Source organism: Salvelinus sp. IW2-2015, unplaced genomic scaffold (genome assembly GCF_002910315.2).
Source record: "Salvelinus sp. IW2-2015 unplaced genomic scaffold, ASM291031v2 Un_scaffold1512, whole genome shotgun sequence".
In the NCBI taxonomy this organism is placed as follows: Eukaryota; Metazoa; Chordata; class Actinopteri; order Salmoniformes; family Salmonidae; genus Salvelinus; species Salvelinus sp. IW2-2015.
Window position 1 is genome coordinate 129,583 of NW_019942956.1, and position 13,519 is coordinate 143,101.

Genomic DNA, 13,519 nt, shown 5'->3' on the forward strand with positions numbered 1-13,519 from the left:
GCCCAGGGGATGGGAGGATGGGGTAAACAACACTCTCTCCGATCTCAACACTGTTAGGGCCCAGGGGATGGGAGGATGGGGTAAACAACACTCTCTGCTAACACAGCAAGACACTAATGGTGAGGGATATTCATCATGAGACATCGAAAACACAGCCTACAGGTGTTTAGGGCTAGGGGACTTAGAAGTGCAGTGACAAGAGAATATTTCACAGTCGGCTAAATGCAGTGATAATTACTGTATGAGCAAAGTGCTGAACAGCACAGAATGAGAAGTATACAGCTTGATGCATCAGTGTTACGCAAGAAGTTACAATAAACAATTGTTTCACTTTTGCTAGCCTGTAAGGGTTGTCAGCTCTCCCAATATTCAGAAATGAGTTGAAAAATATTGGGAAGTGAAGTTCGCCCAATACGCAACAAACTGTGCGCCAAAATAAACTCCAGTTATGCGTGACTTAAACTACAAGTTCCAAGCACCTTTGCGAGGCAGCATCAAAAGCAGCACGCTAACATAACGTTTCTTAAACATATTTCTCGAACATAAGATTTCAACAGATTAGCTTTCTATACATAAAAAGTTTACACTGACCATGTTTCTTGATTGCTGAATTTCTTGGTGACAACCTTCCCGAGTTCCATCCCAAGACGGTCAGCAATTTTGTGAGACAGTTCCCGATGCGAGCTACCGCTGAATATCTTAATGTTCGGCATTTTTGTATGTTCCAGGGCTCCGTTTTACGGAAGCTAGCTACAATGCTAGTAGCAGCAAATAAGTGATATACGATCTATTAGTTCTAGTGAACTGTTGGAAATCGATCGCTTGTCGATAGATATCATCAAGCTTGATGCGTAGCCTACCTATCCACCATCTTTACCTTCTTCACGCATGCGCCTGTACCTTTTCCTGGTGTTCTTCTTCTTCTTTGGGGTTAAACGGAGGTTGGCATCCAATATATTGCATTACTGCCCCCAACTGGCCTATAATATAGATCCATTAAACTTTGTGATACAAAAGGGGAAAAGGAAAAACAAACAAAACCTTCCAACTAACCCGTCACTCTTTAAAAATCCACTACCCCATTCCACTACTTTGACCCTATCTGCTCCTGTACCCAGCCCAGCCAGCCCAGCCAGCCCAGCCCAGCCAGCACAGTCAGCCCAGCCCAGCCAGCCCAGCCCAGCCAGCCAGCCCAGCCCAGCCCAGCCAGCCCAGCCAGCCGCACCATGCCAACGGCTTGGGAGGACGGGACACCACCAATCAAAACACCCTGTAACTCTTCTGAAGTCAAATCTCGTTCACCAAAACACTTCTCTGCAGCTGCCACCACAACGTCTATTTTCTGTGATTTACATTCTATTTCTGCAGTATGGTTGACATTCATTGTAATGAATGCTAAGAAGCCAACCTTACTGAAACATATATCACTGGTTGGCCTCTTGTCCCTGGTGGCAGGCGCCATCAACAATACACCACCCACTTCACATGACGATGACATCCTTCATACCTATATACATATACTGAACAAAAATATTAATGCAACATGTAAAGTGTTGGTCCCATGTTTCATGATCTGAAATAAAAGATCCCAGATAAGCACAAAAAGCTTATTTCTCTCAAATTTTGTTCACAAATTTGTTTACATCCCTGACAGTGAGCATTTCTCCTTTGCCAAAATAATCCATCCATCTGACAGGTGTGGCATATCAAGAAGCTGATTAAACAGCATGATCATTACACAGGTGCACGTTGTGCTGGAGACAAAAAAATAGCAGTTTTGTCACACAACACAATGCCACAGTTTTGAGGGAGCGTGCAATTGGCATGCTGATTGCAGGAATGTCCACCAGAGCTGTTGCCAGAAAATGGAATGTTTATTTCTCTACCATAAGCCGCCTCCAATGTCATTTTAGAGAATTTGGCAGTACGTCCAACCGGCTTCACAACTGCAGACCACGTGTAATTACGCCAGCCCAGGACCTCCACATACGGCTTCTTCACCTGTGGGATCGTCTGAGACCAGCCACCCGGACAGCTGATGAAACAGAGGAGTATTTCTGTCTGTAATAAAGCCCTTTTGTGGGGAAAAACTCATTTTGATTGGTTGGGCCTGGCTCCCAAGTGGGTGGGCCTATTCCCAGTCATGTGAAATCCATAGATTAGGGCCTAATTAATTTATTTCAATTCAATGATTTCCTTATATGAACTGTAACTCAGTAATATCATTGAAATTGTTGCATGTTGCATTTATATTTTTGATCAGTATACTTAGTTGAATGCACAAGTCCTGTGACAATCCAGAATACTGGTGATCGGCAGTCTGGGTATTTTCTGTGACCCGGATCATTTAACTCAGTTCACCTAAAATAGCTATTCATTTGGCTCCCAAACGGCTCTTTGTTCAATAAGGCTTAGAAATTGAAAACACATCAACAAATTGTCCATCTCTAATTTGAAGCCTAAAACGTTGCCAACCTGCATGTCAGATAGTGATATGTGAGTTCAAATATACTTTAATCTGACCAAATTATTAGACCTGAAAACATTTATAAATAAACGCACTGAAAAAAAGGAGCGTGGACCAGAATGAGTCTCTCCTCACACTCCTCACTGTATAGTTCCGGCACTGAGGATTACCATTTTCAGATAATGTTTTTGTGTCTGCAGATAATCGATGTACGGCGCTCAAAAATCAATAACAGTAACAGTATGCAAATCAGGGAGCCAAATGAACGGCTCTTTCACATATGTGATTTGGCGATTCCCGACGTTCACCGAAAAGAGACGTTCAAGAAAATCAAATCAAAATCAAATAAAATGTATTTTTATAGCCCTTCGTACATCAGATGATATCTCAAAGTGCTGTACAGAAACCCAGCCTAAAACCCCAAACAGCAAGCAATGCAGGTCAGCAATGCAGACGTTCGTTCGCGAACGACCCATCAGTACAGTATACTAATGAAGAAAACTGGAAATGTCTCTATGGATAAGAACGTCTGCTAAATGACCAAAATGAAGTAAATGTCATGTCATTTACATAGTGGTCCATCCACTTTCATCTTCATCCTTACACGATAATCTATTGATTAAAGGTAATGAATGTGCTGTTGATATGTTAATACATTTCTAACTACCAATGCTCAGTAAGGAGAAGGATAGGCTACTTCTGTCCAATGCTCAGTAAAGGAGCAGATAGGCGTACTTCGGCCCAATCGCTCAGTGAAGGAGCAGAGATAGGCTACTGTTCTGCCAATGCTGCAGTAAGGACAGATAGCTATTGTGCCCAATTGCCGAGGAAGGAGAAGGAGAGGCTACTCTGTAATGCTCAGATAAGGAGCAGGATAAGGCCTGTCTGCCCAATGCTCAGTAAGGAGCAGGATAGCTATTCGCCCAATGCCACTAAGGAGCAGGATAGGTACTTCTGTTCCAATGCTCAAGTAAGGAGAAGGATAGCTACTTCTGTCCAATGCTCAGAAAGGAGCAGAATAGGCTACTTCTGTCCAATGCTCAGTAAGGAGAAGGAATAGGCTACTTCTGCCAATGCTCAGTAAGGAGCAGGATAGGCTACTTGCCCCATGTTCAGTAAGGAGAAGGATAGGCTACTTCTGTCCAATGCTCAGTAAGGAGAAGGATAGGCTACTTCTCCAAATGCTCAGTAAGGAGAAGGCACGGCTAGTTCTGCCCAATGCTCAGTAAGGAGCGAGATAGGCTACTTCTTGCCCAAAGCTCAGTAAGGGAGAGGATAGGCTACTTCTGCCAATGCTCAGTAAGGAGAAAGGATAGGCCTACTTCTGCCAATGCCAGTAAGGAGAAGGATAGCTACTTCTGCAATGCTCGTGAAGGAGAAGGATAGGCTACTTTGCCAATGCTCAGTAAGGAGAAGGATAGGCTACTTCTGCCCAATGCTCAGTAAGGAGAAGGATAGGTATTTTCAATGCTCAGTAAGAGAGATAGCGCTCTCTGCAATGCTCAGTAAGGAGAAACTTAGGCTACTTTGCCAATGCTCATGAGGAGACAGTGATAGGCTATTGCTGTCCAATGCTCAGTAAGGAGAAGGATAGGCTACTTCTGTCCATGCTCAGTAAGGAGAGATAGGCTACTTCTGCCAATGCTCAGTAAGGAGAAGATAGGGCTACTTCTGCCAATGCTCAGTACAGGAGAAAGGCTACTTCTGCCCATGCTCAGTAAGAGAAGTAGGCTACTTCTGTCCAATGCTCAGTAAGAGAAGGTAGGCACTTCTGCATGCTCAGTAGAGAGATAGGTATATCTGTCCAATGCTCAGTAAGGAGAAGGATAGGCTATCTGTCCAATGCTCAGTAAGGAGCAGGATAGGCTACTTCTTGCCCAATGCTCAAGGTAAGGAGAGAGCTGATAGGCTACTTCTGCCCAAGGCTAGTAAGGAGATAGGACATCTCAAGGAGTATTTATTTATTCATTTCTGAAGGTCAATGTCAGGATAAGAGTGCCCAAATAGGAGTTAGTGAACAAACAAACATTTCAATCTACACCAAATGTAATGTGCATTTCTAAAGCCGAGGATATATATTATATTGCTCGTCTAAAACATGAGAAACGTTGTACAGACAGAAAACACAGTGAAGACAGATTGTTGACAAAATAAATAAAAGTAAATAAATAAAGTGCAAACAAACACAATTGGAATAGGTCCATGGACAATAGGCCCAGTTAGTTATGGAACATAGGCCATTAATGTTTGGAAAAGGTATTGTTTAGTAAATTAGGCCCCTTAGTTATGGGAGCAATAGGCATAGTATGAACATAGGTCCATTATGTTATGGAACATAGGTCTATTACGTTATGGAACATAGGTCTATTACGTTATGGAATATAGGTCCATTATGTTATGGACATAGGCCCATTATGTTATGGAACAGAGACATATTCACAGTTTGGCAACAATGCAACTCAACAATGACAACCACACAAAATATTTGTATATTACCATTATGTCAAAAACAAAATGTTTGAAAACATTTCCAGGTGGTCATGATGAGAGAATGCCGTTTGATACTGTAAATATTTAGTTTTTATAAAAATAAACATGTCCCATGCTTTATACTCATTATATACTCTTAAAATATACGTTTTTGCTATTAGTTTTCTATGGAACATAACTACTATAAATTATACGGTACAGACATGTTTTCTATTTTTTTTTTACAAAACTGAAGAATTTGGAACCAATCTTCACATTGTCAGTTAGTGGGATAATTTAAAAGGGTTTTCCAGGCTCACAAATATTCCAACCGTTTTACAATATTTACATCTCAAGTGTAGAATAATACAACTCTGCGTGAAGAATTTCCATTGCAAAACATTACTGCCGTACGTAACCTCCTCATATTTTTGTGGATGTATATTCTTTCTTTCTCACTTCAATAAAACTAGTAGTAACACTGAATCTGCGACCACCATTGGTAACTTGACCGTTCTACTTCTTGTATCTTCAAGAAGAAATGTATAATTGGGGAAACATGCAAGACAGTAGTGCAGTGAAAGAAAACACATGGTATGAATAGTACACTAATGTCCGAGTCTGAATAGTTTCAGTTGAGGTTCGCAATAGGCTGCTTTGATCKCCGTGGTTTGACAATAGGATGAGACAGAAAGCCGTTTTCAAACAGAAAACACATGGTATGAATAGTACACTAATGTCCGAGTCTGAATAGTTTCAGTTGAGGTTAGCAATAGGCTGCTTTGATCTCCGTGGTTTGACAATAGGATGAGACAGAAAGCCGTTTTCAGACAGAAAACACAGGTGTCAGTTTTATTAAAATACATAGAAAACTACTTTGTGTGTGTGTGTGTGATTTCCCAATATTTCCTGTATTGCACAATGGACAACAGCACATAGAGAGCAAAAAGTATAAACCCATTGAATTTTTTGTGACACAAAATCCTGTAAAATGATTTTAGAGAAGAATATAGCAACTTGAATCTCTTATAAGATGAAATAGTTTATAAAACTGAAGGTGTATGATGTGACGTTTGTTTCTAGCTCAATGTTCAGTAGGCTGAATGTAAACAAAACATGAACTTAGATCATGTGTGAGCAGGAGCAAATGCTGAAGGTTGTGCAAAAGTCTAAGGCTAAGTTTGCTAAAGTGGATCTCCCATTTACCTCATCTCGTTTACAAGAGGTGAGGTGCCGGTTTCGTGTGGATTGTGATCGTTGTGTGTGTACTATGTGTGTGTGTGTCTCAAACCAAGACAGCAATGTGAGGTTTACTACAATTTATACTGCAGAGCGGGGCTGCCTTCCTTCATGAAGAACATTGATCCTACCCAGCTGATTGGTTAGCCGCTAATGAGTTAGCGTTTTCGCTACATCTGCCCCAACCTGTGGTGTTATTCTACAGGTGAGTAAATGGGCCCCATGTCTGTTTTATAGCAACCCAATTCAAATGTGTGGATTTTACAATCTCGCAGAGGTACAATTTCCAACATTGTGAATGTGATGTATGTGATATTGTTGAGGTGCATGTCATGATATTTTCTGGGTGACTAACAGTACTCATTCTGTGACAACAGTTAGAAATGTAACAAACAAACACGTCAACTACTAACCCAGGCTTTGGACTACCTAATTCACAGAATTCGCTACTTTGACATATTCTCTGTGGTATTTTTGCCCAGAGCACATTAAAATGTCTAAAGATTTATTGTAGGTGTATTACTCTTTATATTTGTTATACTCAAATTCATTTTATATATTATTTTCATTATATTTATTCTCCACAAAATGGTATACTTTGCTAAAAAGATACAACTCAAATATACATAGAAAAGAATGAGAAGGATCTGTGTAATGTGAGAGTTGACATGGAGGAGTGGTTAGCCCTGTTTTCACCCAGCGTTTCAGAGGTGTAGGTGCACCTTTTGTACAGCGGTGCCGAAGCGTTTGTCTTTTATGCTAGAACACTAACGGGCCACTCTAGGCTGCAACTGCCACAGCCCCTGTAAACGCATAATGGAGCAGTTGCATTGCGATGGATGGATCATTGCATGCCCTGTAAACAATAAATAACTAATGGACGTTGAGAGTGTGGACCCAGCCACCCACACTCCCAACTGTCATAAATAATTATTCACTAACTTCCCCCAGCTTTGTCTCTACTGGGTGGGCAGGGTTTTCATTGGGCGAGAGAGGGAGCCCATGTTAGTGGTGGTTGTAGTAACTTGGGGACTCATGCTCTTGTTAGGCAGACTACTGGAGTGGCCCATAGCATCCTCGGCTGCACGCAACAACAAAGTGTAATTGATAGCAACCTCTTCAACCTTCCGCAGCAGCTGCAGCCTTTGGGCCTCTGAACGCACCCCTCTAACCAGCTTGATGAAGGTCTGAGTCAGTTCGCAGAGGACCAGGAAGCTGGCCGTAACAACGCTCAGCATGCGCGTGGGGCTCTTCTCGACGCTCGCCACCCGTCTGCATGCTGCCCTGAACTCCTTGAAGCGCACCGCCAGCTCCTGCTTGTACTCGACAATCCGGGACGGCTGGAGGCGTGATTCGTTATCCACCTGGGGAACGTTAGCGCACTGTCGCAGGATGGCTAGCAGCTCATTAGCATCCAGCTGGGCGTTGAGGAAACCGTCCGGCAGGCTGAACGTCTTCCCTTGCAGGGACTGGACCCTCGCCAGGCTACCCTCCAGAGTCCCGCAGGCCCGGAGGTCAATCTCCTGTGTCTGCGGCTCCTCTTCTTCTTCCTCTTCCTCTATTTCTTCCTCCTCCCCGCTGCAGCCCTCAGCGTGGAGAACCTGGAGGGTTTTGCTGACGACGGGCAAGGTCTGAGAGTCCAGCTGCATCCCAGGCAGGACCTGGAGGGGGATGGAGTAGGAAAGCTCTTCTTTCTCACTGCTCTCGTCCGCCGCCTCACACTTCCTGTAGCAGAAACAGAAGGAGCAGCACTTCTCCCTGTCATCACTGTCCTCGCTAGGCAGCCCCAGCAGCATCTCTGTCGGCGCCCCCTCTCTGCTCTCCCGCAGCAGCTCTTCTCCCTGGACGAAGAACACTCCTTTCTTCCCCTTCGCCGCTGCAGCAGCCATGTGAGTTTGAGTTTGATTGTGAACAGGCTCCACGGGCATTGGAAGCCTCAGTCCTGTGGCCCTCACTCGCTCCATCTCCTTCTCCAGGCTCTTGGCTTTGGGTTTGACCTCGGCGTACAGTGGCGTGCCTTCAGCGTTGTCCACCTCCCCGATGCTATACCGCCTCTGTAGCTTCTTGTACTGCGGGGCGCCCATGCAGTCTGGTGTGCGAGAGGTGCAGGTGGGCAAGCAGGAAGCCTGCTCCCCCCTGGGTTCCCGTGACTCCAGACTGGTCGAGCGGATTCGGGTGGTCTTGATCTCTAAGGTCTGAGGTCTCCTCGGACCTCCCTGGGAGTGAGGGGTTTTGGAGGTCGCTGGAGGGGTCTTGGAGAGGGRTCTCTCTCTGCCYCTATGYTGCTGTGKYTCTGCARTTGAGCCGACCGGYGTATCRGGCAGTCGGATGCCTCTGCACATCCTCTTGCAGTCGCAGCTGCGGCGTTGCTCTCGGGAGATGCCAGGGGCTTTTAGCACAGGACTTGTAMGRAGCTGGCAAGCACAKGGGGTRCMTGAKGGGACTGGCGAGGAYCCCTGGGGTAGGTACTCKCCCCCRGATGAYTTGGGCTTCAGAAGTTCTTCCAGGAACTCTAACTCGTACTGCCGGACCTTCTGGAGCTGGGCTCTGCGCTCGTCAGTCTCCCGCCGAATCCGAGCTGGGAACGTGGCCGACAGGAGGTTCTTGATACTAAGGAAGGGGGCGCTACGCTGGGCCTTCCCTTTACCACCACCCTGCTTCTTGCTGTCGGCAGATGGAAAAGTGGAGACCTTGTCCACAGAGCAGGTAGGGTGTGTGGGGTCTCCCAGGAGAGATAATGTCTTCGTAGGGCATTTCTGTGGCTCAGCTTGAGCTTTACCCTGGGACCTCTCTGCCTTGGCCTCTGCTGCTTCCTTCCTCTCAGCTTTCACAGGTATGTGTGGGGACTGGGAGTACTTTGTTGGAACCTGGGGGCTGGGCTTGGCCAAGACGGGGTCTGCTCCTGCTCCTCCTGCTGCTCTCGCTGCAGTCTCTTTGCTGCTAGCCAGTTGGAGGCCTTTGGCTCGAAGACGCTCATCGTCTGTTGGGGAAGAGGAGTGGAACACCACCACCTTCTGGGATTGTGGATCCTTCGGTCTTAGCTGTGGCCCGGGTTCTCTCACTGGGCACGTGCAGAACAGGTCATCAACTGGCAGGAGGTCATTAGAGCTTGAAGGCTTGATGGTCTCGCTAGAGGCAGTCTCGGCATCTTGGCACATGTTTGTGGGGCAAATCTTGGTGGAGGCAGTTCTGTCTACAGCCAAGAGAATAGGTAAGGCTTTGTTGGTAGGGTCCGGGCTCAGAGGCGCAGACTTCTTCCCCTTGATCCCTGCAGAGAGATTCGGGCTTAGTTTTCCCACAGCAGAACAGGGTGACCTTTGATCCTTGTTGACCWTGGGTGCCTGCCCTGGATCGGACACTTTCAGCTCCTCAGGTGACTTTGCAGGGCGGTCTTGGGTGCACGCTTTGGTAGGCTCTGGTTTTGCCTTCTTGCCTTCACTCGGTTCACTCTGCGATGGGTCTTGGGTAACGTTACTCCCCTGCTTCACTGAGCTGAGACCTGGACTGGCAGTCTCCTTAGTAGGGCTGAGCTTTAGGGGAACAGTCTTACTGAGGGTCACTGGCTTCGAGGGGCAGCTGCCGCGGATCTGACCCATGGAGAACGCACCACCCTCTATAGTCTGGGTGGTGCAGCCTGGTATGGCCAAGGGGAAGTCCCTGCGACTGAAGATACGCTCCTTGTTGATATGGTGGGCCAGCAGGTAGGCCTGGTTCTGGTGCTGCTTCATGGCCGACACCATCTCTGAGACGTCTGTCAGCTCAGAGGAGTTGGTCTCGTGCCCTGAGTCCAACGATGACTCAGGCGTAATGGCCGCCAACACGATCAACCCTACGGAAAGAAGGAAACACAAGACACTATCAGGGTCACGAGGAAGTCATGAAATATCACAGACAGGTGGAAAGCAGTCATTGATTGTGCAAAGATGGCACAGCAAATATATTGTTTCTAAGTACTAACTCATCAAAATCCCTTGATGTTTCCTTTAAAGCTCTGCTAACCGTCTGTGAGTAAAACCTCGTTTGGCATCAAACTGAATTTTAATCAAGACTGAGTGAACTCTTGTGTTTCTCTTGCTATCAAAATATACAACACAAGAGACTTTGTTCAGTGTCAAGCAGTGTTCTGTAAAACAGCACGTCAAAACGTAGTCTTTTTGTCTCTGTTTTGGGATGCTGAAGCTTTGAACTTGAATTCTGCTATCAAGCCAGCCTCAGTTCATCGGGGCGTGGACTCTACAAGGTGTTTGAAAGTGTTCCACAGGGATGTTGACTCCAATGCTTCCCACAGTTGTTCACACAGGAAACTGTTGAGCGTGAAAAACCCAGCAACATTGCAATTTTTGACAGACTCAAATAGGTGCGCTTGGCACCTATTACCATACCCTGTTCAAAGGCACTTAAATATTTTGTCTTCCCCATTCACCCTCTGAATAACACACATAGAGTCCATGCCTCAATTGTCTCAAGGCATAAAAATCCTTCTTTAACCTGTCTCCCCCCCTTCATCTACACTGAAGTGTACAAAACATTAGGAACACCTGCTCTTTCCATGACATAGACTGACCAGGTGAAAACTATGATCCCTTATTGATGTCACTTGTTAAATCCACTCAAATCATTGTAGATGAAGGGGTGGAGACAATTGAGATATTTTTTWAATATTTTTATTTATTTGACCTTTATTTAACTAGGCAGGTCAGTTAAGAACAAATTCTTATTTACAATGCCGGCACACATGGATAGACATGGTGAGTATGTGCATCATTCAGAGGGTGAACAAAAGATTCAAGTGCCTTTGAACAGGGTATGGTAGTAGGTGCCAGGTGCACCGGTTTGAGTGTGTCAAGAACTGCAAAGCTGCTGGATTTTTCATGCTCAACAGTTTCCCGTGTGTATCAAGAATGGTCCATCACCCAAAGGACATCTAGCCAACTTGACACAACGTTGGGAAGCATTGGAGTCAACATGGGCCAGGATCACTGTGGAACGCTTTCTACACCTTGTAGAGTTCATTCCTCGACAAACTGAGGCTGTCCTGAGGGCAAAAGGGGGTGCAACTCAATATTAGGATTGTGTTCCTAATATTTTGTACACTCAGTGTATAAAAACATTTCAAAGTGCCTTTAGTAGTCACTGAACCCTAAAATTAACAATTAGCACTAAAAATAGCCCTTGTAGCATGACTCGGTATGTTGACCTGTGGTCTGAGCTGGCTGTTGGGGGTGATGGGGGAARTCCTCTGATGCAGCTAGGGCCTCCAGGGCCTGCAGAGTGGACACCAGAGCATCATCCAGCTCCTGGGCATGGTCCCGTACTGTCCTSGTGGCCACGTTGTCTATCAACGTCACCGGGACATCCTCTGGAGCCGGTAGCACTTCCTTGGCAGAAGCCTTGGCAGAGCTCTTGCCGGCAGCAGCCCCAGTTGCAGTGCTTGGACTGGGGATGGAGTTTGGGTTTGGTTGAGACTTCCGTCCTCTCTTGGAGTCGTCTTCATCCGAGCTGTTGTCCCTGAAGCCAGGCGGAGGGGCAGCAATGGCTGGCGGAGGAGGCTGCAGCTTTCTTCCTACTTCCTCTTCCTCTTCGTTCCCCGGGGGAGGCAGGGCCATGAGGTCTACTGCACCACCATCACGGGAGGCACAGGCGCTGGAGCAGTGCTTTGACGAGTTGCCGCTGCGTCCACCGTTTAAGGCCACAGCCACTCCCTCTGCCCTCAACCTGGCCTTGCAGGAGTCACAGAAGAACCGTGTAGCTCGCTGGGACTGCCCCATGGTTTGGGCTCTGCTCCTGAAGACCACTGAGCTCTGCTGGACGGGGCTCTCCGGCCTCCCGCCGATCGTCTCTGGGCTCCGGAGCATTGGGTCAGACTTGGCACTGGGCCGCTCTGGTGCCTCTTGGGAAATTAAGTTCTCATTGATGTCGAGCTCGGGTTCTGCCTGCATTTGGAGCTCCTGCAGCTGTTGTGGCTCCCGGAGATGAACATGGCATAGACCCAGGTGTTGGGACTCTGCGGGCAGTGGGGCAGTCGCTGTCTTCTGAGACTGGGACCCTGGGTCCCTCGTATGGGGTCTTTCCCTCTCGTCCCCTCGTCGGTCTCCACTAGACGCCGCTGTGACGCCAGAGCGTGGGTGGGCGTGGTGGGAACCTCTGTAATCTGAGGATAGAATTGTCAGAGCAATTGAGAGGCTGAGAGGTGAGGAATCGCATGGGAGGATGACGTGGGTCCTTATGGGAAAATAGAGGAGAAGGCTGGTGGATTCTTTTCAGTGATGGATGCTGGAGACTGGAGTTGGAGGTTTGAGGTAAGTCTGGTGGGATGTTATGGGACGTAGCAGCCTTCCTCTCATGCAAGCACACCACCACAGCAGATGGAAACAGAGCTGTGCATGTTTGAATATTACATGTATACTTGATTACAGAGATAAAAGCAAGGCAAAACCCCTGAAATGTTACCCTATGCATGGAAAAGGGAGAGAATAGTCCAATGAAGATGAGATCTCAGGATGGAGATGGGAGGAGCGACAGCAGAGGTGATTGGYAGCTGTTGATATGGTTTAGGTCCGGATGCACAGATGCATTATGGAGAAGCAGGTCTCAGTCCAGTTGGATTGAGCAGAGTTGGTTGCAGTATAATGGTTTACATGCAATGCCTCACACTTGCAGGCACACACAAAAACCTGTAAATGGAATCCTTGAGATGCAAACTGATATGCTAAGTTTGAATGCTGAGTTTGTATGCTGAGTTTTATTGTTACAAAATGTAGCCAAAGCAAACAGTATGGAAACGATTTTAACCGTAAATTAAAAATACTTTCAGTTTTATCTAAAGCTAATAATAATGGAATTTCTGTAACACTTCCCGAAACACTAGACTTACAGAAACACCATGGATACAAAAGTATGTGGACACCCCCTTCAAATTAGTGGATTCAGCAATTTTAGCCAAACCCGTTGCTGACAGGTGTATAACATCGAGCACACAGCCATGCAATCTCCATAGACAAATGTTGGCAGTAGAATGGCCTTACTGAAGAGCTCAGTGACATTCAATGTGGCACCATCATAGGATGTCACCTTTCCAACAAGTCAGTTCATCAAATTTCTTCCCTGCTGGAGCTGCCCCCGGTCAACTGTAAGTGCTGTTATTGTGAAGTGGAAACATATAGGAGCAACAACAGCTCAGCCGCGAAGTGGTAGGCCACACAAGCTCACAGAACGGGATCGCCGAATGCTGAAGTGGTAGGCCACACAAGCTCACAGAACGGGACAGCCGAGTGCTGAAGTGGTAGGCCACACAAGCTCACAGAACGGGACTGCCGAATGCTGAAGTGGTAGGCCACACAAGCT

At 46.5% G+C, this 13,519-nt stretch overlaps 2 protein-coding genes across 3 annotated transcripts in view; both read right to left on the minus strand.

Moving 5' to 3' along the window:
* Positions 1 to 901, minus strand: part of LOC112071087 (ribose-phosphate pyrophosphokinase 1-like) — an 8,104-nt gene extending 7,203 nt beyond the window's left edge. For both annotated transcript variants that reach the window (XM_024138560.2, XM_024138559.2), the window contains exon 1: positions 592 to 901. In XM_024138560.2, coding sequence (XP_023994328.1) covers positions 592 to 713 — 122 coding nt within the window. In that variant the 5' untranslated portion in view covers positions 714 to 901. The remainder of the gene's footprint in view (positions 1 to 591) is intronic.
* A 3,880-nt stretch (positions 902 to 4,781) lies between these two features.
* The window catches only part of LOC112071090 (FERM and PDZ domain-containing protein 3-like), a 38,440-nt gene continuing 29,702 nt past the window's right edge, over positions 4,782 to 13,519 (minus strand). The window contains 2 exon segments of the mRNA XM_070439244.1: positions 4,782 to 10,004; positions 11,373 to 12,326. Of these exon segments, the coding sequence (XP_070295345.1) occupies positions 7,135 to 10,004; positions 11,373 to 12,326 (3,824 nt within the window). The 3' untranslated portion in view covers positions 4,782 to 7,134.